General features: G+C 40.3%; 1 protein-coding gene across 1 annotated transcript in view; it reads left to right on the forward strand.

Annotated features, from left to right (window-relative positions):
- TOX3 (TOX high mobility group box family member 3) overlaps positions 1–26,221 on the forward strand; it is a 92,756-nt gene extending 66,535 nt beyond the window's left edge. The window contains exons 3-7 of the mRNA XM_083451885.1: positions 3,505–3,762; positions 18,068–18,337; positions 20,377–20,604; positions 21,797–21,877; positions 24,253–26,221. Of these exons, the coding sequence (XP_083308011.1) occupies positions 3,505–3,762; positions 18,068–18,337; positions 20,377–20,604; positions 21,797–21,877; positions 24,253–25,008 (1,593 nt within the window). The 3' untranslated portion in view covers positions 25,009–26,221. The remainder of the gene's footprint in view (positions 1–3,504; positions 3,763–18,067; positions 18,338–20,376; positions 20,605–21,796; positions 21,878–24,252) is intronic.
- Positions 26,222–27,254: the final 1,033 nt, after the last annotated feature.

The raw sequence follows: 27,254 nt of genomic DNA on the forward strand, positions 1-27,254 counted from the left end.
CATTAAGTCATTCTTTCAGACAATGTAAATAATGCATTAAAGGAAGGGTTCCTCCCCCTTCTCCTGCACCCCAAGCCTCCACTTTTGCAGTAAAAATTTAAGCCAGTGTAGGCAGACAAATCTCAAAGTAGTATTCCACGCTTGCAGGGTTGGGGGAGAAATCTGATTTGTTTCGCTTTTAAAGGCAGAACTACCTAATTCGGAAGCGATATGCAAACCGAAACACAGCCATCCTTCAAAATGTGGATTTCTCTGAATTTTGCAATGCCCAAGTAATGCACAGATAGTAGTAGTAGTAATAATAATAATAATAATAATAATAATAATAATAATAATAATATGCCACCCATCTGACTGGGTTGCCCCAGCCATTCTGAGTAGCTTTCAACAAAGTATTAAACCACAAAAAACCCCTCAAACATTAAAAACCTCACTGTACAGGGCTGAGAATATGAAAATAACACACAAAAATGCATTATATTAGGGGAAATTGCTTTGCAAAAAATCTGTATGTTGGAAGAAATGTGCACTTAAAATGCTGATGGATGTTCATGATACCTTTTTTTTTTTTAATGCAAACTGGATATGGAAATGTGGAGAACTGGATGTAAGATTGGAAAAATGAGAAATGGAGAAAACCTTAAATTGACAGATCCACCCACCCCAGTGTGCTTGAAAGCAACACACTGTCTGCCATACAAATTACTTTTTAGAAGTTTGGAGTCTTCTGCTTATTTCCCCAGTAGCTTGTTAGTGTTTATGGGATGGGACAGTGGGCAGAAGCAGTGGAAGCTGGCAAGGCGGTTTGTAGGCATAGGAACACAGGATTACACCAACTGCATGAGGGAATCGGACCATTAGCTCATATTATTAAGTACTGCTAGGGTTTCAGACAGGGAGGGACCATTCCAATGCCAGGGATTGAACCTGGCACCTTCTATTTGCAAAGCTATTACTCTTCCCCTAAGCCACAAGTGGCCACTATGGCTGTGGGGATGGAATTCCCAGCTTTACCTTTCCGCAGTAGTGAAGTGGGCAGTGCCACAGGCTACTCTGTGAAATCACATGGTTCCACTTGACAGTTGTATTGGTGTGATCACAGGCTGCTGATGCCAGTAGAGGCAACTATCCACTCAGCTGTGGCATCCTCCTCCTCAGCTGCTGCCTCCCAGCATTGGAATAGTAGGAATTCCTCTTCCCTCTCTGTTGCCATACAGCAGTTGCACCCTGCAGGCTGCTTCAGTAGCCATGGCATGTTCTGAAAACTCACAGAACACGTGGAGATGATCAAGTGGTCTTTAGATTGAGGTTATTGTTCTATAGGTTAATTATGTCTTAAGAATTTCATGAGAAGAACCCTAATAGATGAGAGCCATATACTCTGGTGTTCTGCATCCCCCAGTGGCCAACCAGATATTACTGGCAAATGTACAAGCATGAAGGCGATAACTTTCTCCTGCTGTTGATCCTAAGCACCTGGTAATTGCTTATGAAAATGCGACCAGGTTAGCAATTCCCAGGCTATTGTGCCACCAAAGGGGCTAAAACAAGAGTGGGGAAACTGTGGGTTGCTGTTGGACTCCATTTCCCATCAGACCCAGACAGCATGGCCAATGGCTAGAGGTGCTGGGAGTTCTAGTCCAGCAACATTTGGAGGTGCACAGTTTCGCCAGCTCTTAAAAAACTAAGCCACCATTTTGGATATTTCTATCACTGAGTGGCTCTTAGAGAAATAGAGGCACATGCACCTGGTTCCCTGGTCTCTCTGCAGTGATTTCACCCCAAGTGAGGAAGTAAGAGCTTCCCAGCATACATAAGCTCACTACAGATTGTCCCCCACAAACATTGGGATGATGGCAGTGACATTCCAAGGTTATCCAGGTTCAAGTTACATATAAACACAAGGTGGTTGATGGTCCCAGGAGCACCCAAGCCAGTGTCTGACATGGTGCCAGGGATCTTTTACATTTTATTTTAAGTAAAATGAAAACCCTTAAGCCAAAATGTATTTAAAAGTACCCCCTCCACACACACACACACACACACACTTAGAATTTCAGACAGACACACAAGTGAATTTAATCTTCAGCCTCTGAAACAAGCACACATCCAGAATCATTACAATACTCAGAGAGCGCAGGTCTGTTCACGAACCCCAACTAACTGGGCAAAGGGAATGTAAGAAGCTGGAAGGTGGAGATAACAGTTGCAAGGAGGATGCATTAGGGAGAAAGTCAGGAATATGATGGAAATACAAGGGATGTTCAGAAGATCCACACATACACAATGAATGTGTGATGGAGTAACAAAATGGCACCCACTAGCTATACCGGCTCCATGCTTATGCACGCCATGTGACTGCACATTTGGCCTTAGGGTGAATGGGTCTGCACGCATGCATAGGACTACTACGACTGCACACAGGCAGCCTGATCGGCCAGGGGTCTCATTAAAGTGGAAGAGCCCTATACAGGTACATGCCACCAGGGGCATAGCTGTGTATTGGTGTATAGGGAGGCATGCCTAGTGGGCATGATCCTGCTACCCTTCTCCATTAAAGGGGTGGAGGTGTTATAAGCACCCATGAACAGACACACTTTTGAATGTAGACATGTCCCCACTTTTAATCCAGAAAGAGCTGTATCCCAGAATAATTTATTCATTGTTTCACAGAGAACGATAGCAAAAAGTGTTCATTTCTGTGCCAGATATAAGCAGCATTTCAGCATCAAATGACCTTGAATTTTTTCTAAAGGGGTTAAAAGTATGTGTTGAAGAAAATTAGAAATAAAAGTTTCGTAAAGTTTTTCAGAAGAAACCTACCTTTCCCCACCACAATCCTTGCTCTGAATCAAACCAAAATTCCTCCATTTATAAGCCATTTCCCCCCAAAAGTCCATGTCTCTCACAACCACCTTCATATCAAAGGCTTTATCATACTCCTATTCCTCTTATGGAGGGAGCTTAAAAGCAGGATTCTAATATTTCACATTTATGGGTTGTAAAAGAATTTTGAAGTATTCACTACCAGATTAATGTTGTGTGTGTACTACCAAAGTTGCCAGCATTTTATTTGACGCATCAGAATAATGGTTAGGCTGTTTGTGCTGTTTTACTAACATATCAATAAACTGGCAATTTGTTATACAGCCAAAAAAACAAGCAACCCAAAACCACAACCCAATGTAGCTGATGCTCACACCAACAACAAAGACAGATGTTGCTAATTAAGGGTGCATTAAAAAACAGTTAATACTGATACACCATTAAAGCCATATGATAATGAGACTTAAATCTTTAATCTGAAGGATCCATAAAAGCTGGGCATATGTGAATATTGCTACACTTGTGATTTACAAAATAAAGTAAAATAAAATGGTTTGCTCGTGAGCTAAATCTTACAGGGTGTAAACAACTCCCTTTTATTACACACGCTGCAGTCATTTATTTAGCAGTGTTTCGTTGCAGTGAAGTTGCTGTTCTTTCTTCTTTTTCTTCATTTAGCAAACATTCCACACTCCAAGTCTTGGAGATGAAGAGTTTGAGATCCCACCAATTACTCCACCACCTGAACTGGATCCCACCAATTTAGGGATGGCAGATATACTGTTGCCATTTCAAGGTCTAAGTGATCAGTTGGCTGCACAAGGGAATGAGTTCACGCCACAGTTTCCACCGCAGAGCTTGGATCTTCCTTCCATTACAATATCTCGAAATCTTGTGGAACAAGATGGGATCATCCAAAGCAATGGCTTACATATGGTACGGATTTTTCCTTTCCTTTCCATTTGACTGCATAACTTCTCTTACTGCTGCATAGAACTGCAGTGTTGTGTACTGAGCCAAATATTTATGCTCCCCTGCCACCCCTTCCAATAACTTATCTGGCAAGCACATGAAAATAACATCCAGCTGCTAAAAGATGGTACTCCTTGCACTCAATACAGCATCCTTATTTGTCGTCTTTTGTTGTAGTGATGCACAGTCGATATCACTAGTGTCTTGTGGCAGGATATTTTCATAAATTTTCAGTGGGCACCATAATGAGCATTCACTTATTTCAGGGATGGTGAGATCCTTTGGCCCTTCAGATATTGTTGGACTTTGGCCCTTCAGATATTGTTGGATATCAGGGATAATGGGGGTGAGAGTTCAACAACATCTGGAGGGTCACAAGTTCCCCATCCCTGACTCATTTCATTGCTTGGAAGGCTCCCAGCAGTAGAGAGAAAGGAGAAAGATTCAGGGTCATGAGCTGGTGGCAGAGCATGAATCTGGAGCAGGGAAAACAGCGAGCCCAAATTCAGATGACACATGAAGCCAAACGAAAGTTTAGTCCTGAGTAGCGCAGCAAGAGGAGGAATTGGGGAGGGGATTGATAGCCACAGTCTCCTCTCTGGGAGCCCGCACATTCATAGTAAGCCACGGTTTAGCTTTACAGTGGTACCTCAGGTTAAGAACTTAATTCTGGAGGTCCGTTCTTAACCTGAAACTGTTCTTAACCTGAAGCACCACTTTAGCTAATGGGGCCTCCTGCTGCTGCCGCACCACCAGAGCACGATTTCTGTTCTCATCCTGAAGCAAAGTTCTTAACCTGAAGTACTATTTCTGGGTTAGCGGAGTCTGTAACCTGAAGCATCTGTAACCCGAGGTACCACTGTACTTACTGTAATGTGCAAACCAGGTCAGTGTTTCAGCAATGCAGCTGAATTTGCATTCAACCCATTTGCAAGGCACAGTAATGTGTATATTTGGTTGTATGATGTAATCTTCATTTGCAGAGATTACACCTGCTTCACAGCTTAATAGGTGTAATAGCATTACTGTAAGGTACACCTTGATAGTTAATTTCTTATCCTCGTAGCTTTTTCTATGGAGCAGAAGGCTTTGTAGTGTAAACGCTCAGTGCTAAATACTTACTGTTTCCACAGTATCAGCTGTAAGCAAGTAGAAATAAATATAAATAAATAAATAAATAAATGTAAAGTAAAGAGATAGGTGAAGCTTAAGGGCTGTGTTAGTTTTACTTAGTAATTAATGGGCTTGTTACTTATGACAATTGATTTCAATGGGTCTACTCTGAGTAGGACTAGCATTGAATGTAGTCCTGGATATTTCGAAGCAGCAAAAGCTTGGGGTGTTGTGGTGGGTGGGTGTTGACTTGAAAATCTCTTCTAAATTCTCCCTCATTTCATTCTGTTCCCTCTTTCAGTCTGAACATCTAATCTAAATTCCATAGATGTGGTGGTAAATGTCTCTCATCATTTATTGAAAATGTGCACTTTATTAAACTGATAAATATTTATTAATAATAGAATCCATCTTTAGATTGTATATTTCGTGAATTACCTTTCTTTAGAGCCATAACTTTTTTTTTATTACCGCAATAAAAAAACGTAAAAGAGGCATTTTAACTATGAAATTTCATTTCATGGTCAATTGGGCTTACTGTATCTAAAAGAACTAAATATGGAGCCATAAAATAATTATGATATTCATCTACACTCTTGAACAATGCCTGCATGAAGCAGCATTCAGCTTGTCAAATCTTACTGCATTGTTGAGAAGTTGCTAATCGGTAATGATAGACAAGACCTAGATGTCTATAGAGGCAAGTAATACTTTTTCCAAACCAAAACCATTAGAATAACATAGCCCTCTTTTCTCTTTTTTTTAAGATACCAAATGAAATCCCAGCCACTTTTGGAAACATTACTGTGTTAGACAGCTTCACTGCAAATGATAGCTATTTTAATTGGATTTATAGATTGACCCTGTTGAAATGTCCAGTAGAATTTCACCTTGAAGAAAATGTCATGAAATTTTCAAGCACAAACAGAAGAAATGAAATGTACTTGGGCAGAGCTATGATTAATACAGTGTGTCTCTGGCTTTGTTCTGAGCAGTACCTGACATGTTCACCTATAAACTTGAATGCAAAATCGCCAGAGGCACGGGTAGAAATAGGTTATGTCAAGGTTCTCCGATGTTTCCCTCAGGGTGCGGAGTTGGCCAGCTACATAACAGTACTTTCGCAGGCTTCTCTTAGATTTGCTGCAGGAAGACTGCTGGAATAATAAATAATACTTTCCATTCCATTTCTGACTTAGGATTGCTATATCCAGCAATCCATTTTAAGTGCAAGCAAGCTGTTTTATTACCAAAGTATATGTAGCCCAGCGGTTATTAAAAATGAATGTATTGATGGATTAACAATTCTTCCTACCAGTTAAAAAAAAAAAAAGACCTCCTGATGTATTGTCCTGCATTTCCTACCCAGCCTGTTATTGCTTTTGTTTATAGAAAAAGTGACAATTCGTCATGTTGCTGATTAGCTTCATTATTATTGACAGGATACAAAGGGACATTTATCTTAGTTTAAATGTATGCTCTTACGTTGGGATTTCCCCCACTCTCCCCCGCCCCAAAATGAGGAAGCACAACAGAAAACGAAAGATAAAAGAAATGCACTGTGATTAGCATTTGCATTTTAATAATATGCTAATACCAAAAAAATCAAGCTTCATAAATGAATTACTGGCAGGGAATGAACGAGTTCTAGCTTGAGTTCAGAAAAACACCTGGGACTTAACAAGATGTGGGAAAATATATAGACCTACACATAAATAGATGGAAATCAATTGCTATATGCTATCAAAAGTCATTACAGACTAAAGCACAGTTGACTGTTTAGATGATCACCTGAGAAATTATTTTAATCTACAAAGGGTGGCAATTCCATAGCGCTGTTGCCTGTGCTCTATAGGGTTCCTTTTTATTCTTTTCTCTACCCCCCCTCTCCCCTTTAAACATCTCTCTATAATCTACCCAGCCTGCTGAGTAGCACTGACATCAGTAGTACATCAATTTCAGAAAGTGGATTATTTTTACTAGACAGCTATTGTGACATATTGGGTCAGTCATAAATGAAAGATATTCATGCAAGCATGCAATACTTGTAATGAAGTCTCACTCTGACCTTCTGTATGATTGATTCTGTAATTTAGTTTTCTCAGGCACTGCCTGAAATGAAATGAAATCATGTTGAACAAGTTTTGAATACCCACAGTGCATCAGGAGAAGAAAAATCTGTAGCCCTAGAGGCTTGAGAGAGAGCAGCTGAACGATTTATCTCCATGCTATTATAGCCTTTGCCAGCATTCAACATTTTCTCCTTCTTTTTTTTCTTCCTTATTTGGCTTAAGTACTTAATTCTGCAGGTAGCTGTAAATGGGAAAATAAAATGCTGTTCAGATTTAAAATGACAGGACAGGAGTATGTGCAAGGGACTGATAAAATATCTTGAATAGAACTGACCTTTCATGTTGCTGAAAGTTACTGGGGGATTCATCCTAATAATTACCATATAGATTATTTTTTATTTCTTTCCTGCAATGAAACATTTCAGAGAGCAGTGGTGCTGATTGAATGAAAATTGAACTTGTTAACATTCTTTTCAGCTTAGCCTGTTGTACATAACAGAAGGTTAGCTTTGATGAATTTCGAAATTCCCTTTCTGATATCTAAGAAACAGACGGTAAAATAATTGTCTCTTTTCAGCCTGCATTTATTTTTCACTGCCTTAAAAAAATACCTCTGGTTAACTCTACAAAAATAGAGTTAACTGTAAGTGCATCATTTTTGGGTATATCTCTGTGTAAAGAAGTTTCTATATGAAAATGTGATAATCATTATTCTGCCACAAAAATGTATAGCAGAACTTCACTTTGTGTTCAAAATGTTTAGATTAGATTTGATTCCACCCACACCTTTTTTAAAATTCTTGAACACATGACTGTAATTGTGCACTGGAAATTTTTAGTTCCTGCTCCCACTACTTTGAACAACTCTCTCTTACATCCTATCACAAAGAACCTGCTAGGACACTGCTGTCATCTATTGATGTTCTCCTTGATCAGAGGTGAGATGGATGGTGACCCAGTAGAGGACTTTTTCACCTGTGGCACAATGTTGGCCTTCTATCCCCACAAAAGCTTACCTAGTGCCTACATTGCTCTCTGTTGTTGTTGTAGTAGTTGTTGCCTGCCCTTCAGTGAAGGTTCCCAGTAAATGTTTTGTTTTTGTTCTAAATTCTCCCAGACCCTGCTGGTATCTTAAACAAATTTTGGAACTCTGCAACCTCCTTCCTTAATGGTACAGTTTACTAATTTTTATTGTTTTAACATGTAAACCTCCCTAGAATCAATGCTGAATGCATAAAGATGCTTAAATAAAATTCTTAATGATGGGTTGCATCTAATGCATTTCCACTGAAATTAATGCGCATGACTAATAAGACCATTCATTCCAATGGGTTTGTTCTGTTCTTGGCCATGTGCATTGAACAACTGAAGGAAACAAATCTGATGCTCCCTGGAGCTCATTGTGTTTTGATTTTGTGGATCCTGCTTGATATATTTATCACAATGCCATGGGACAAAAATTGCTAACATAAATAGTATATAAGATTAAAGGATTGCTAGCATCAATCACTCACAATGCAGTCCATGCCTAGTCATCAGTCCCACTGAGTTCAACAAGGCTTATTCCCATGCAAATGTGGATCAGATTTCAGCAACTGAAATCTTATATACCGTACATGCAATGATGTGGGTTTTTCAGAGAAGAATAATAACATTTGGAACATTTTATGAAAAACGTTCTCATGCAAATTAGCAAATGGCAGTTTGCACTGGGAAATTTCCAGTTTGCATTGGGAAATTTTTGATGCTCTAGAGACCCATTGAATTTTGTATGCTTATTTTATTTGTATTCAGCCGAAAAACCTAAAACTTTGAAACTGCAAAACTTGTCAAATATTACATTTGCAATTGGCATCCATTCATTGTTACTAATGAACTTATGAAGTGGAATCTGTTACATGATGAAATAACGTATTGGAATATTTACACCCCATATCACTGTACACATTTACCTTGGAGTAAGTCCCATTAAATCCAGTAGGCGTTACCGCTGAGTAGGAATGTACAGGATTACACTGCTGTAAACAACCTTTAGTATTTCACATAGATATAATCATATGAAGGAAAGATTTTTAATTTTATTTAAAAGACAATTTAAATATAGACATTTATAATCCAGATTCTTGATTTAGCCTTTCAGTAAAGCAAGGAATTGAAAATTACCAATATGTTATGTCAAATCTGTCAGATAGGCATGGTTTCAGGTTATTTTCCTTCATAAAATGTGCATTTTATTCATTCTAATTTTATTTACAAGGAAACTCCCACAATTTATTTTTAATATCCACATTACGATCTTGATATGAATAGGGGAAAAGAGAGGGACTGTGATTACAACAGAGTTACAGCAGTATTGTTTACTATATTACAAATAAAACAGTTATTTCATGGTTCATTAATGTGTTTAGTGTCTGGAACTCTTTATTAAAAGAAGCCTTTCTTGTTGTTAAGAACATGTTTATTGTCATCATTAAGAGGGGGAAACCCAACTAATTACTGAATTCAATCATTTGTTCATTTATAAGGATGGCGGTTTCTCACCTGAGGAGGCACTTAACAGCTCAGTGTGGCATTTTATCATCAGACACCAATCAGTTTGGTTTTGTTGTTTAGAGAAAGAAGTGACAGGATAGATGTTTAAAAACTAATGCATGGCATGGAGAAAGTGAGTAGAGATAAGTTCTCCCTTTCTCATGAACATACAATGAAGCTGTATGGTGGAAGGTTTAGGGCAGATAAATTAAGAGTACTTTCTCACATGGCACATACTTAAAACTATGGAAATCACCTCCAAAGGAGGCAGTGGTGATGGCCTCCAACCTGGATGCCTTTAAAAGAGGATTAGACAAATCTATGGAGGAGAAGGCTATCAACATCTACTGGCCATGAAGGCTGAGTTCAACTTCCTTTGTTGGAGGTAGTACATCTCTGAATACCAGTTGCTGGGAATTACAGGTGAACAGAGAGATTCTGATTAAAAGCCTCACTTAGCTATGAAGTTCAATAGATTATGGAGAATGGTTATGAGAAGGAAATGGGTGAGAGTTGTGCACATCTCCCTGAGGTACTTCAGGGAAAGTCATAATAAAAATGTAATAACATAAATAATGCATTTTTTTAAAAAAAAGTCAGTATCATTGTTTTACAACAAGAGCTTTTTAAACATTGCACATATAAAATCTATTGGTGATTATTTTTGTTCTCATAACAAAATACTCAATTCTCACCAGGTGCCACTGTCAACCATGACACTTTTCTTTCCCACCCTTACCCACAGCCAACAAACAAAAATGAGATGTGGTTTTTAGTCACTGGATTAGAATGGTCTGAGGAAAAGCTTCAGAAAATGTCATGTGCACAGTTTTTCTGAGCACAATGAACCACATACTTTTGTGGAACTTATCCCTATCAAGCTGGTTGTCCAGGAAAACTTTTATTGGACATATAACATGCCACAAAAGGAATATACAGTGGTACCTCTGGTTGCGGATGGGATCCGTTCCGGAGGTTCAGTTGGATCCTGAGGTTTCCACAACCGCTTCTGCGCATGCGCGTGCAGTGGTAGACCACTTCTGCGCATGCATCCCAAAGTTTATGCACCCCAAAGTTTATGTAACCAGAGGGTTACATAACCGGAGGTACTACTGTACATCTCTGACACATTTTTTGACAGATGAATTCAACAATACATCATAAAACCATATATCTATAGTAGGAACACCTACATATTTCCTCTCTCTTTTGCATACCATGTATTTGGTAACCATCAGTCTTTGGTAACCATCAGAGCAAAATGGATATTTGGCATATCTCTAGACTGAAAACAAGGGTGGTGTCCTACCAGAGTTAACTCCAGATGCCACCACACTGATAGGATAATGAGACTCCTACTTACCTCCCTTGACTGCACTGGTGGAGCCAAAAGAAGTGTATCTGCCAAGATGCTTTCAATTGGCCTTGCTGCGGGGATTTGCTGGACAGTGTGCATACTGCCCTTGCTAAATTGCTCTGGTTCTTAAAAAAAAGAAAAAAGCAGCCTGTTATTTATTTGGTTTGATTTATGGCACTTCTGCGCTGCCCCATAATGTAAAAGTTCTCTGAGCAGATTGCAATGAGTAAATAAACCCACCTGAAATAAAAACTGAAGCAGAAACCTGTTTAAAAATGGGAGACCTATATAAAGGTGGCAAAACAGAACTTTCTGTACACCCCTCGCCCCCATTAAAAACAGATTTAAAGATTAGATGCCCTATGTTAAAAGGCGAGTGAGTAACAAAGTCTTCACCTGGCACCAAAAAGACCACAAAAATGGCACCAGGCGAACCTCCCTGTGCTTCTAAGTTAGTTGTCACTGGCAGCAGGATGCTGCTCTTTTTGCAGAACAGCAAGTGGAAGTTTAACCGGGTAAAAGGGTAGCAAAAAAATGAAAGCTGTGGAATAAGCATTGGGAAATCAGGAAGCCATTCCAACGGTTCCTGTTCCTTGAGGTTACTCTCATTTCTGTCACCTGTGTATTATGCAGTAATTCGAATCTTCAGTATTGTAGAACATGAAAAAATGGGGGGGGGGGGAAAGCATTGACCCATAGTTTTGCGCACACAGTGAGCCCATTCCCAAAATATCATTCTGACATTTGGAGAGGTGAGAACCTTGTAGGCAATTTTATTCAGGGCCAAATATTGGTTTGCCCCACTCAGAGGTGCACTTGAAAGGGTCAAGGGAAAGCAATTGCTGGTTTCCTTCTGCAGAACCGCATGAGAGTTGAAACGTTCTCAGAACACTGAGATGCATACATTGTGCCTGGAGAGGAATTTCTTTCTGGGCTCTCGATTCATGTGTGTCTTTATGGCAATGGTTTTTCCTTTTATTTGGGGATTGCTGTTGCTTTTGGTGATAGTCCTAACAGAGCAGTGCTGTATTACTAGATTTTGCCAGAACATAGAATTCTTGCTTTTTAAAAAGTATGTGACAATACGGAGTAGCCATCTTTTTTTTAATGGAAGCAGTCAAGGCATAAAAGCAAATTTTAGAAGGCAAATATAAAATATACTACTGGGGAAACTTGGTTCTGTCAATTGTATCTGTTTTACTTCTGCATGTTTCTTGGCCAAAATAAAATTAGAAAATGGTATGAAAGGAATTTAAATCTAGGTAAATAATGGGCTGAGCCAAACTCGGTGATTTACTCCATTTGAAAGATCAATTACCAAGTTTTAATTAAGGTGCTTTTTATTGATTTATGCTTAATTCTTAATGTTTCATTTCTTGCCACGTTTGTTGTATTATAGAGGTCTCTCTTGTTTTATTATTCTATACTGTGATTTACCTATCATGTTAAGCAATACTTTTAAATCGATTGATTTGATTTTGCCAGCTATTTATTTAGAGTACAAAAACCACATAAATCTGCTAATCCAGGCCCCCAAAACAGTTTGTTTAAAGACAACCCACACAGGTTCAAAAAGTCAGGATTCAAAGAAACTGCATTTTATTCTGGTCCCAAATAATTTCTGCAGCCATGTTTTTTTAGTCTAAACATAGGGGATTGTCCTGCCTTTAGACTTCCCATTTGGGCATGTGATTGGGCACTGTCAAAACAGAATGCCAGACTAGATGGGCCATTGGCCTGATTGAGCAGGATTTTATGTTCTTAGGGTTCCATGTATATCAATGCTTGCAGGATTGTAAGGAGACAAAGTTTAAAGTAGGTTTCTAAAGCAAAATTGTAGATACATTTTAGCTAGCATCAAACTGTTTGTGCACTAGAGCCTGGCACAAAGTGAACTGATGTTTCTTTTTAAAAAAATCTGGGTGCAGTGTCAGTATCTGTGGTTTTGTGGCAGAGACACACTCTGCATGCATACATCTCTACTTAAAAGGATATCAGGTGGTACACCTGGGGGGGGGGAATATCTGCTTGAAATCCTGGAGATCTGCTACTGGGAAAAGACATTGCTACACACAGTACTGTACAGATGAATTAATCATCATGATTCATTATAAGACAGTTTCATATATTCAGGATCCTGGGCAGTCTGCCACCCTGTCCTTTTCCACCTCTCCAGTTTCAAAATCAGTCAATGGCTTCAGGAGCCTTTTCAGTGTCAACATGGAGAATTGTTTCGTGATAGCCCTGAATCATAATTCTCCAATTACTTATGGCAACAGGGTCCCAGAAGCCCCCATACTTCCAGAACTGCAAGTTTTAGGCAGTTAACAACCAATCTTCCAGTGGCTTCAGGCTTTTTCAGGAGCCTAAATCTCGTCACATTTAACAAGACAAATACATGATTTGTAGATATTTTATATTACTTTTCATGGCATCGTGTTAGATATTTACACCAGGTTGCTTGTATCCAAATGTGCAGCGCTAGATCTGTTGTAAAATCACAACTTGCTATGTTGCCACCTAAAGACTGGTGCAGTGTACTTGCCTAAGGCATGAGATCCAAGCCCAAGCCCATGAATAGGTAAAAAATAGGGGAGTGTGAGGAAAGACTTGGGCTTTTTAGTTTAGCAAAGGGTAGTGACTTACTTGCCAAGTGCCCCGAAAAAAATGGGACGTTCCATTTTTTCTCATGAGATTGTGGCAGCTGCTGTGTTTTGACTGCTGTGAGAGAGCTGCTGTGCTCTCCCCCCCCCCAAAAAATGCTTTTAGGGGGACCATGATTTCATGTAGTGCCCAAAAACAGGCCCCACAAACCCCCCCACTTTTGGGGGAGCGAGAGCACAGTGCAGGTCACATAACTTGCATGGTAGCACATTCCAGTGTTTGATTAGAAAAAGTTGGATGGTATGAAGCGAGTGAGGTGAGGAGACATATTAGAGGTGTATAGAATTGTGCATAGTGAAGAGCTGTAGCTCAGTGGTAGCACATCTGCTGAATGCTTGAAGATTCAGCTCCTGAGTTAGAAGGGACCCAAGTTGGTCTGGCTTGGTATAAAGCTGTGTCCTGTGATCCTATACATTTTCTTCTTTTGGTTTGCAAGAGGATGAAAGGCACCTTTACGGAAACTTCTAGTTCCTCCCTCAGTGTGGCCTCATGCCAATTTTGCCTCCCAGGATTGTTGAGAGGACTCCCCCCCCCCTTTTCTTAGGGTGGTGAACTCAAGTGTAAAATCACTGAATGCTTTGGGGAGCAAATGGAACAAATTTAATAAATACTTAAATGCAACTTTAACATATGATAGGTTCAGATAAAATTAATGAAGTGCCATAATGCAATACCCCACTTGACCTAAACAAAATGACTTTTATCTGAAAAGAGAGGTAGAAACAGTAATCTAAAACTACCACTTAACTTATTTCTTGCTGTCAGGATGTGCACTGCAAATTAGCTAAAAAGAAAAAAGGGATATGGCACTGTAATTAAATTGATTTATTTTTCTAGACCTTATTCAAGAAAATGAATAGATTTATTGAAAAACAGTCTTTGTTCTTTAATTTTTGGAATAACAATGTGTAAGTTAAAGCCTTATCTGTACATGTGTGGGTGGGCTAGCATTATGCTAATTATTGTTAATTATGTTCAGTTTTTTTATCAAGTATTATATCAAAATACTGATTTACTATACTGTATTATGTGTCCTCATTTCCACCTCTGTAAAAATCTCCTTTTTGCAGCCCTCTGTAACTTTTCTCTCTTGCAATGATATATTAGGCTATTGGGGTTTTGTTTGCATGTTGCCATGGGCAAATGCATTGCTGCAGATGTACAAGCACCTACTGAAGTTTGGTGTAATGCAGTGATGGGGAACCTACAACCCTCCAGTTTTTCTTGGATTCCAAGCCTCATTAGTCTCAGCCAGCAGAGCCAGTGGTTAAGGATGATGGGATTTAGAGTCTAACAACATCTGGAGGGCCACAAGTCCCCCACCTCTAATGTAATGAATTCAGGACGTTCTTAAGCTTCCCCCTGCAACAAAAAAGTAGAGAAGGGAAGTATGAACAGGAGGTAAAAGCAGTACCATGCATTTCATCTTAGATGAAATGGTTAAGAATTCATAGACTAGCCTATGAAATTGGTTTCTGGGCCTGTTTAAGTCAGCAGAACTTAGCTTCAATAAAAGCCTCAAACTGAACCAAAATGACAAGATTTAGAGTAAAGCATTTGTTAAACCATGTCTTTATATTATGATTTATTTGAATAAGGACTAAGGGAAACCTCTTTTTGTGGCAGAGAAAAGAGCAGCTTTTTATAGGTGAGAAACCACCAGGAAATAGCTCTCTGTATGCCTTGACACCCTAGCTCCCCCCCCCCCGCAAATTATTATTCTCCTCAAGTCTTTTTATTTTCTAACATTAAAAACTCTTCCTTAAGGCAGTAACACACTGTCTGCAGAATTGGCAGTGGGATTGCGGATTTGGGTGGGGTGATTTAATTTGTGGAAAGTGATATCCTTAAAAAGATTCTGAATGACTTCCAGATACCCCTGCCAATATAATCTGCTATTACAGCAGATGAATCTCAAGGGGTGTCCAGAGCATTGTCTGGTCCTGTTGTGTTGGATGAATTTCAGTTCTTAAGGCTCAAGGATGTGGACAAGGTGCTTAGATCAGTCAGAGTGACTGGACCCTTGCCCCTCTTGGCTGGCAAAAACTAGCAGGAAGGGGACATCTGGCTGGGCCAGGGAGGTGATTAATGCCTCCTTGTGAGAAGGGGTGGTCCCTGCCTGCTTGAAGGAGGCAGGGGTAAAACTACTCCTCAAGAAACCCTCCCTGGATTCAGAAAACCTGAGACCAGCCAGTCTCCCCTTCTTGGGAAAGGTTCTTGAGTGGATGGTCACAGACCAGATCCAGATGCTTTTGATTTTCTAGATCTAGTTCAATCAGGGTTTAGGTCCAGTTTTGGCACCAGGGCAAGATGGTTTGAGCATATAACACCAATCCTGGCCCAACTGCACTGACATCCAATTAGTTGCTCAGCCAAAGTCAGAGTGCTGGTTTTGACCTATTGAACCCTAAATAGCTGGGGACTGCAATACCTCAAGGACCACCTCTCCCCATATGAACTAATCCAAACCCTACAATAATCATTGGAGGGTGGCAGCATGAGAATGGGCCTTTTCTGCAGTGGCTCCCTATTTGTGGAATACTTTCCCAGGGAGGCTCACCTGGCTCCTTCATTATACATCTTTAGGTGCCAGGCAGAAACATTTACCTTTAACCAGGCGTTCAGCTGATTAACAGTCTGTGGCTTTTTAAATGTGTTTGTGGGAGTTATTGGCTTGCCTTTGTTTCATTATGTATTTTGTATTCTCATTTTGTATTTTCTGTTGTAAACCATCCTGGGGTCTTCGGATGAAGGGCAGTATACATAAATTAACAATAACAACAACAACAATAATAATCTTAGGTGAGAGTTCCTTTATTATAAGCAGCAGGAAGAATTCACAGGAAAAGTTACCCAGAAGGAATTAGGCAACTTCAACTCCTGTCTGGTTCAGATACATTTGTATTACAAGGTTTCTTTGTTTATTTAGTTCGTGAATTTAACACTGGGAAACTAGAAGCAAAACATTCTGGGAATATAAATAGAGCTCAAGGCAAGCAAGGATTACTGTAATCATGTATCAGAATTATTGCATTATAACATTGGGACACAGGAAGTTCAAGGGGCTAGTTTTGATGTACAAAGTCATATACAGCTTTGTAGGCTGAGACCCTACCTGCCCGTGGCCTGTCTCGTCAGAGTGGTGCATGCTCTAGTTATCTCCCGCTTGGACTACTGCAATGTGCTCTACGTGGGGCTACCTTTGAAGGTGACCCGGAAACTGCAATTAATCCAGAATGCGGCAGCTAGACTGGTGACTGGGAGTGGCTGCCAGGACCACATAACACTGGTCCTGAAAGACCTACATTGGCTCCCAGTACGTTTCCGAGCACAATTCAAAGTGTTGGTGCTGACCTTTAAAGCCCTAAACGGCCTTGGCCCAGTATACCTGAAGGAGCGTCTCCACCCCCATCATTCTGCCCAGACACTGAGGTCTATCACCTAGGGCCTTCTGGTGGTTTCCTCATTGTGAGAAGCAAAGCTACAGGTAACCAGGCAGAGGGCCTTCCCGGTAGTGGCACCCATCCAGTGGAACGCCCTCCCATCAAATGTCAAAGAGATACACAACTACCTGACATTTAGAAGACATCTAAAGGCAGCTCTGTTTAGGGAAGTTTTTAATGTGTGACATTTTAATGTATTTTAAAACTTTGTTGGAAGTTGCCCAGAGTGGCTGTGGAACCCCGGCCAGATGGGCGGGGTACAAATAAATTATTATTATTATTATTATTATTATTATTATTATTATTATTATTATACGGGATACCTGAAAGATTGCCTCAGCTCTTATATACCCAATTGATCACTGTGCTCTGCAGGTGAGGGCCTCCTGAAAATACCATCTTATCAGGAAATCTGTCTGCATAATGTAGGAATCAGCTCTTTATCGTTGTGGCACCTTCCTTTTGGTATTCCCTCCTCTTGAATATTAGACAGGCACCATCTTTATGGCACCTATTAAATACCTTCCTCTTCAACAAGGCTTTTGCGTTCTGATCTTCCCTGGTCTGCATCTGTATTGGAATTGTTTTTAAGAGGTTTTCATTATTTCCCCACTTATAACTTGCAACCCTGGGTTCATTGGGGGAGGAAGGATGGGCTAGAAATTTTATAAATACATAAATTTGGGAGGTGGTTGTGAAGAGCAGGAGCAGCTCCAGGGGACCCATGCTGGTGGACCCTCTGCTGGGCTGTGGGCCCCTGGCATATGGCTTAGTATGCCAATGCTTGCTGCCAATCCTGATTATTATTTTGAATTTATATAGCACCATGAGTGTGAATGGTGTTTTACAGAGTGCGGTAGCACAGATCCCTTTCCTAAGGGGCATGCAATCTAGAATTGGAGATATGAGAAACAGTAGGTGATGGAGAGAGAAGTGGGTGGAACAGTAAACCCGAAAATAACACCTAGTGATTACGTTGCACATCTTTAGGCTGAGTTATAAATTGAGTTGGAGTAGGGCACAGGAATTGACTTGATAATTCTAGCAGCTTAATATCATATTTCCCCACCTTTTTTCTTTCTTTCTAGGATCATAGTCATACAGATGTGCCTCAGTATCGCCAGGACCACTCTTTGATTATGAGATCCATTGTCCATATGACAGATGCTGCTCGTTCGGGAATTATGTCACCTAACCAGCTGACCACTATTAACCAATCCCAGCTCAGTGCTCAACTGGGACTGAACTTGGGCGGGACCAATGTGCCACACACTTCCCCATCCCCTCCTGCGAGCAAATCGGCAACCCCTTCTCCATCCAGTTCTATAAATGAGGAAGATGCAGAGGACTCAAACAGGGTAAGTTCTATCATGTGTAGTAAAAAGATGCTCTCTCTCCCACCACCAAACTTTTGTTTTTGTTTTTAAGAGGAGTTCAGTAAGGGCAAAAAGGAATGAGTGGGATTCAGCTAAGTTTTATTCAGAGTAGAATCATTTCATACGATACGATAATCTTTATTGTCATTGTCCCACACAGAACAAAGAAATTGAAAAAAATCTACTTCAGACATTTAAAAACCAACAAGCCTGCTATCCCAGCTATCCCAGCCTGGTTAACCCCCTAATTAAATACAATATTTCAGTGAGTCTGCTCTGAATAAAACTTAGTTGAGTATCACCCAGTAGCTTTATTTAGTTGCTTGCCATAATGATGCCATGCTGCTATTCTGTGGCGTTTGGTGTGTGTTAATGTAGTGTAATGGTTCGAGTGTGGGACTTCACTGTAAGAACTGGGAGAGCAGGGTTCACATCCCCACTCAACCATGAAGCTCACTGGGTGAGCTTGGGCCAGCCACTGCCTCTCAGCCTCACCAGCCTCACAGGGTTCTTGTGTGGATTAAATGAGGTGGGGAGAAAACCAAGTATATGGTACCTGGAGCTCCTTGAAGAAAAAAGCGAGAAATAAATAAAAGAAAAAGTTGCTGGTATAAGGTTCTTTATAGCAACTTCCTCGTTTTCTAGATGCAGCAATTCTGACTGACATACCTGCTTGCAAATTAATTTTCATTTTACAAAACCAAAAACCTAAGCATTCTTCAATAAAAAAAATCAATAAAAAATAACTTCACCTCTTTGGGAAAGCCTTGAGTGTGCTCTCAAATTCCTTTTCATATCAGATTAAATAGGTTTGCACAGGATAGACAGCCAACTGAGAAATATCTCTGAACAATGACAGCCTATTTTGGGATATAAACAAAGAGCAGATGCCCGATGGCTGGAATATCTATGTCTAACATAGCACAGTTTTGCATTTATTTGTTTTGTTACTTTGCAGTTATTAGCCTTGAGCCTGAGGGATAGAGAGCAGGTTATAGAAAGCTAAATAAAGAGATTGGTTGTGCAGGTTATGTATGCAGAATTTTTGATGAAGACCATGGGAGTTGAGCATGTGGAAGGCCTGAAATTAATCGCATGGATCCATCAAATGCCATTTCCACCAGAACTCTGCCTACAGGCTATGCAGGGCAGCTGCAGAGGGACTCATTGGAGCTCAGTCGTGATTGAATAATGACTCTATTAATTGTTCTGTGACCCGGAAAAAGGAACAAAAGCCATAGTAAGCAGCCTTAACAAAAAGGCTGAAAGAAGAATGACGAGTGGTTTCCTCCTCCTTTCATACTGAGTATCTTATTTCTGTAACTCATCTGATAGGCCGTTGGCTTCCATATGGAACTATGCAAACCTCTAATGCTGGCTACTCTTGCTTGTGGGACAACACAGGGTGAAGGAGCTAGTGGAGGAAATAGGCTCATTTGGCAGGGCCAGTAGGTGGGCTATGAACAAATGTGAAGCTCATTTGATAGGCTTCAACAAACAAACAAACAAACACCTCTGTTAAAAATGGAAATCAGTGACCTATGCTTCTTTTCTGAGAGCATTCTAAGTGAGTGGCTCCAGGGCTACAAGCTTGGTATATGGTTTAAGTAGGAGCTGGTGTTTCACTGTGTCACGTTTGTCAGAAACAAGCTTTAGATAATGGCCTCAAATACTTTGTTTAATGCTGCCCATAGACAAGACTGTTTCTGCATTTCCAGTTGTGCATGAGCTCTTTTGTGCACCTGATATGGTGAATGTGATGCTTCCGATGGATACTTTAAAAAATAAACTAGAAATGTAAGTTTCTCACCCTCATGATCAGAAATATATTCTATGTCTTATGATTTTGAATTGTTTTTAATGCCTACTACAAAGGTCTTCTTTTTATTTCCCCTATGTTGTGGTCTTTTGGCATACTTCTTTTCAAGTAGAGAATAAATAGCTTTGTGTATGCATAGCTGATTTTTATAATTAGTATCCCATGCTGGACACTGATTTTGGTTTTGTTGCTCTTTATCAAGGCTGCAGGAGAAAAGAGAGCTGCCCCAGATTCTGGCAAGAAGCCCAAGACTCCAAAGAAGAAGAAAAAGAAAGACCCCAATGAGCCACAGAAGCCAGTGTCAGCATATGCCCTGTTCTTCAGGGATACACAAGCAGCAATTAAAGGGCAGAACCCCAATGCTACCTTTGGAGAGGTTTCAAAAATTGTAGCGTCTATGTGGGATAGCCTAGGAGAAGAGCAGAAGCAGGTAACCAAGGGACCCTTTGGAGTTTTGGGGGAGAAAGGGGTGATGCACTGAAAGATGCCAAAGTCCTAATTAAACACTAGTGGGCTGATCCTTTTGACTTCATTAATTAGAAATGCAGCAGCACGGGTTGGAGCACAGTTAAGCTTCCTATCAACCCAGCTAAGGATCTGGCTTCATATCAGCCCCTTGTCATTCTCTGATTGCAGTGGTAGTAGTAAGGTTGCAATATTTTAATTGACTTGATTGATCGATTAATCAATGAAAAACACTTTTGACCGGCTAAACAGTTCCTGATTTATTGGACAGTGGAGCATTGCACTGCAAAATATTGCTTTGAATGTAAGTACTTACTAAAAATGCAAGGACCGTCTTAAGAGGCATTCACTGTTCCCTAATGCATGAAAGAGCATTTAGTAATGGGTTTACCCCTTTAATGACAAGGCTCAGAGGCAGAGCACTAACCTTGCATGTGGATGGTCCCAGGTTAAATCCTGGCTGTCTCCAGTTAGGACTTCTGTCTAAAACCCTGGAGACCTGCTGCAAGTCAGTGAAGACAGTACTGAACTTAGATGGACCAGTGGTCTGGTTTAAGGCAACTTCATACGTCCATGTTCTTAAAATCTCAGTGAGGGCTGAACGGAACTCAAGAGAGAACATTTCACAGGCAAGTTCAGAACATCAATGAAAACGAGGTGAACTTGCTTGTGAAATGTTCTCTCTTGAGAGGCTACTGCTTTTATATAGCAAGTAAATTTTGTATTTGTGATGACATCACTGGGAGCAAAGGAAACCCATTGAGTGCAAGGCCTGTTCCCTTACTCTGTGTTGGCTTAATTTATGCTCTGTGATATCATCACATAGTCATTTCTAATTGGCTATGAAACTGCTTCCAGTAAGCGATATAATAAATGGAGTCAAAGATTATTTTTTTTAATCATCTCAGCTCCAACTCCTTCCCATTTTAATGCTGAAAATGTACACAGTAGCAGTTTGGCTCGTTGTTTTAAAGGAGAGGAGGGATGGGAGTCACACACTTTTGTGAACCTTTTTGTTGCAGAGTTGCAGAGTTGGCATTGTCCCTTTTGACTTTCTTCATTTTACAAGACCATAACATCCCTCTTCGGGCAAGAGCTACTTTATGGTGTGAAATTTAAACACTGAAGGTGGTGTTAATTGCAATGTCTTTTAACAGGTATATAAAAGGAAAACAGAAGCTGCCAAGAAAGAATACCTTAAGGCACTTGCTGCCTACAGAGCAAGTTTGGTTTCCAAGGTGAGCTCAAGTCTGACTTCAGTTACGCATCCAGTAGTGCAATGCCTTCAGTGTGGATTCTTTTCACCTTATAAATAAATAAGCAGAGAGTTTGTTTTTTAACCAGCCTTATCTTTGGGAAAGGACAGTAATCTAGAGGCTCTTGCTTTGCATGCAGACGGACTGAGACTAAGTCCCTGGTATATCCATCTTTTATTCCTGTGTTGTAGAGGTTTGGATTAGATGACTCTTTAGGCCCTTCCAACTCTACAATTGCATTATTCCACTTACAAAAATCAGGTTGCTTTGCTCTCTGTGCAACCAAGACATATTGCAGATTCATTCATTCATAATTTTATTTGTATGCCACTTTCCCACAAAAGAATCGTGTCCAAAGTGACTTACATCAAAGAAGACAGGAATAGGTCTAAAATCAATCATTGCAAATCACAGCTTCATAACAGAACAACAACAACATAATAACAAATATAACAACATACCAGAAAACAGCACAATTTCAGTACTATAAATATAACTGGGCACTATCCGTTTGGAAAAAGAAGAGAAATGGTCTTTGAGTAAAGCACTGCAAAACCATAGAGCATGTTACAAGGCGGTGTAATATCACGGTACTGTACATGCTGCATTATTTATTGAATAAAGCTCTCGTGAAAGCTCTTATAATAAACAGCAGTATGAGACTGTTGGCAATTTATTCTTTTGCAGAAGCGATTTGGTATCTGCAGAAATCAGAACCCGATGCAGAGCGAGTCTGTGAGGTGTAGTAGGTTGTCTTGGGCTTTGCTTGTGGGTTTCATATCCCTGATCAGCTAAGCTATCTTCAGATATTTGAGGGCTCCTCCATTCTACCAATTAATACTTGCAAGGAAATAGAATCTTGGCAACAGGCTCCTCCTTGATGCCTTAAAAACATCCAATCCTCCCCCTCCAAATGTCCCGAAAAGGCTCTAGCAGTGGTTATATGGATAAAGGATGTGTGTGATAAAGGTGTATTAAATGATGCATTATTATTACTGTTCTTCATTTACTTTGTTAGTCCCTTTATCTTGCTCATGCCAACCCAAAGCAACTTACAAGCAAGCAAGCAAACAAAAACCTACATAGATACATTAAAATGGGTGTGTGTGTGTGTACATTTAAGACACCACACCCACTTCTAAAAGGTCGCAGATAGTTAAAGGCCAAAGGCCTGGTTATAGAGGGGAAGTTTTCTCTGAGGTCCTAAAGATATCTAAAGATGGCACCAGGCAACCGACTCTGGAGAGAGCATTCCACAGAAGAGGAGCCATTGCAGAAAAGGCGCATTCTTGTGTTACCACCTTTTGGACCTCTTGTGGAGGAAGTACACAAAGAAGGGCCTCTGATCATGATCACAGGGTCTGGGTCAGTTCATATGGATGCATGAAGGTGAATAGAAGTTTTATCTCCTTCCCTCATAAAAATGGAACCTGGAAGGGCTGGAGATTCAGAATAGAAAATAATAATAATAATGTTCTTCTTCACACAGTGCATAATTAAATTATGCAGTTGTCTAATTTGTAGTGATGGCCACCAGCTTGGAGGGCTTTAAAAGGTGGATTATACAAATTTTTGGGTGATAAGGCTATATATGCCTACTAGTCATGATGGCTATGTAATACCTCCAAGCATCAGAATGCCTCCAAATGCTATTTTCTGAAAAACATGAGGGGGGAACAGTGCTATCACACTCATGTCCTGCTTCCTGTTGGCTACTGGTTGGCCATTGTAAGAACAGAACCCAGCACTAGATGTACCTTTGGCCTAATGCTTTTCTGATGTTCCTAAAATGGACAGTTGCCTGACCAGTTATTGATATGACTTAAAGGATGTTGCCTTATAAGCTGGTTTGGTGAGTTGCCTTGATGGAAAAATTAACAAATAATCTGTGACTGGCTAAAGGAACGAAATTCTTTTCCCCCACAAACTGGAACTGTTTAGGAAAGCAAAGCTGAAGTAAAAAGATACATTCCCACAGTATAGAAAACTTTCTGGCTGCTATGAACATAATGGACTTGAATCTTGTTACTTCCTGATGGGTTTTACTGATGGATTAATGTTTTTTGTTTTGTTTTTTGCTTGCCTTTTGTTTTAGTTTAGGCACCCCTTGTGTCCTCCCTGAAATGGGAAGGGGATTGTTCTTTGTTATTAAAATTGTGTTGAAGTGTTTTGTTTTTTTAAAAATTATTAATAAAGAGAAAGGACAAAAACGGGAAAGATGCCAAGGATCCTATTACAAGCTCTGCGAGAGAAATGCAAATGTGACAAATATAAATATAAATATAAATGTATAAATATAATAACATATAAGGCGGCCCCTGTATTAACTTTCATGAACTTCTCTTTCTTAAATGCAGGCTGCTGCTGAGTCAGCTGAAGCCCAAACAATCCGTTCTGTTCAGCAAACGCTGGCATCTACAAACCTGTCCTCGTCCCTCCTTCTCAACGCCCCTCTCTCCCAGCACGCGGCCGTGGCCACTTCTCCACAGACTCTCCAGCAGTCGCTCCCCAGGGCAATCGCCCCCAAGCCTCTAGCAATGCGGCTGCCCATGAATCAGATAGTTGCCTCGGTCACCATTGCGCCCAACATGCCCACAAACATTTCCACCTCGCTGATAAGCTCAATGGGAAGCAGCATGGTGGGCACGTCGGCATCGGCGCCCTCCCAGGTCAGCCCTTCCTTGCAGAGCCAGCAGCACCAGTTGCAGCAGCTGCAGCAGATGCAGCAGCAGCAGATGCAGCAGCAGCAGCTCCACCAGCAGCACATGCATCAGCAGATCCAGCAGCAGATGCAGCAGCAGCATTTCCAGCACCACATGCAGCAGCACCTGCAGCAGCAGCAGCACCTGCAGCAGCAGCTGAGCCAGCAGCAAATTCAGCATCAGTTGCAGCACCAGCTCCAGCAGATGCAGCAGCAGCAGATGCAGCACCTGCAGCAGCAGCAGCAGCAGCACCAGTCGCAGCCTTCACCTCAGCAACATTCCCCAGTGGCCTCACAGATCACTTCTCCGATCCCCAGCATCGGGAGCCCCCCGCCAGCCCCCCAACAACACCAGTCCCAAATACAAACCCAGACACAGACTCAGCTATTATCGCAGGCCAGTATTTTCTGAAGACACATGTTGCAAAGCTGCTTTGCATTGTGAGTTAGGCAAAGGAGGACTGTTTACGGCTGGAAACTGTACATTGCTGTTGGTAGTTATGCAGGGATGCATAACAGATGAGTGAGCCTCTAAGCTGTCTATTAGATAGGCAATAAAGAACTACAATGTAGCTGTGTATATTCATTTAGCTGACTATAAATATTTGTTTCCCCCCTCTCTCTTTCCGATCTTTTTAAAGAAAATGCTGTGCTCTCTTGTTTTCTTTATTTATTTTGAGCTTTACCCATAATATGTGAACTACATAGTCTTGGATATGCCTGGGCAGTGAAACGAAAAAGTTTTGGCCTTTTTCACAGTTCCAGATTAAAACTGATTAGTGAATGCACTTCAAACCAGTTTGGGGTTGTTTTTCTTTTTGGATTTTTTGTTCATGAAGTCCTAAAAAGCACAGTTGTAACTACCTGTAAAATGTTGATTGGATTCCATGCAATCACACTCGTATGACATGAGTAGTTGACGGTGTTTTTCTCTGTCATATATATATAAAAATATAAATATATATATAAAGATTAATGTAAAAATCATAGACTTTTGCCAAAGCTCCTTTTTCTCTTTTTAATATGTCTCCAGAAGGGGGAGGGGGGGGGAAACCTGCAAGTGAAAGTTCTTAAATATCAGAGCCCATCTTTACCATCAAAGCTATAATTTCTCTAAACACTTACAGTGCTTTGTTACAAAATATATTCTTACCCTGTTCTGTTCATTCCAAGTTGTTGTTGTTTTTTTTAAAAAGGATGTGAATATTCTATCCTGTGTTTGGGTGACAACTTTCAGATTTAATACACTGTATTTTTTAAAAAAGGAAATGCACTTAAATGCACTGTTATTACAAAAAAAAAATAGGTAAGAAGGAAAAATGTGAGTTTTTAAAAAATATATGCTGTAATACCAGTAGACTATTTAAAAGAATTGCTACATCTGAATAATCAGTGTAAATATTTCCTTTAAAAAATTGTAAGTTTTTCATATCATGTGTTGTAAAGTTTTCATAAATGAGGCTTTAATGTAAACACTGGTAACATGAATGATTTAACTGCAATATTGCTTACTGTGTTTTTATGCTGTTTTTATACTTTTTTATGAGTTATAATAGCAGCAATTGAGTTGTTTGTATTTTGCTTATCTAAAACAAATGCTTTTATCTTGCTATAGAATAAACACATTTCAGTAAAAAAGAAGGAAAAAATCCAACCACATACCCCCAGTGTTTTGCAAAACTGAAATCAGCTAATCCTTAACCCTTTGAACAAAATACCAGCTTGCCTGTGCTACACCTCCTCTTCATACCATAACATTAAGCAGGGCTGTACATGGCCACCTCAAATCTGGTTTGTTGCCTGATTCAACCTAGTATTACCTGATCTAATTGGTATTAATTTAATTAGTATTAGTATTAGTTTAATTGGTTTTTTAAATCCTAATGTTTGTGGTGGCAAAGGGGTTAAAAGTAGGCCAGGTGAGAGATTCTATCTACATCTCCCACCCACCCCCTTCACCTTGGCACTACCCCCATGTTTAATTAGGGTTTAAAACCCTAATTAAACATGGTTGCCAAAACACCACTACTCTCAAGATTGCTCAGGGTGCACCTGATCGAACCCAGAGCAATTGGCCCAATTCAAGTTGGAATTTGTCCAGACCTGGATCATAGCCCTAACATTTACACTGGCATCCAAGGCTGCGCTCACTAATACAGTGTCATCCAAACCCAAGATCCAATGGGATGAGTGAGTTTAGAATAGGTGGATTGCTGAGTGAGCCTGGGCCATGAAGCCCCTCATTGCAGCCCTGTTCAAAATCCCTGTCGACTTAGCAGAACTTGACACTGGCAAAAAGGATGGTGAAAGTTCAAACTTTACTTCAAAGGCTTGTTTTCCCTCAGCCAGCTTTGGGTTGTCTCAGCCAGCAGCTGTCCTGCTCCTGAATGGAGTTTGGCATATGCCAGTTTATGCTACATGGGTGTAAGTTCTGCCAGTGCCCTAGCTAGAACAGCTCTGTTAGTGTGCCTCCACCATGGCAGGTTCAGCTTAAACAAGGCAAGCTTAAGCTATAAACAAACTTGATATCATATGGAGGCCACAGTCTTTCTCTGAGCTCAAATGAACCACTCCTGCAGCAGTGCAGGCTTTACCTGGAATCTGGAAAGATCTGGATGAAGCCAGAAGCACTTGCATGTGTCAGAAGTTGGATGTGCT

This window comes from Podarcis tiliguerta (genome assembly GCF_965153285.1).
Source record: "Podarcis tiliguerta genome assembly, chromosome: 8".
In the NCBI taxonomy this organism is placed as follows: Eukaryota; Metazoa; Chordata; class Lepidosauria; order Squamata; family Lacertidae; genus Podarcis; species Podarcis tiliguerta.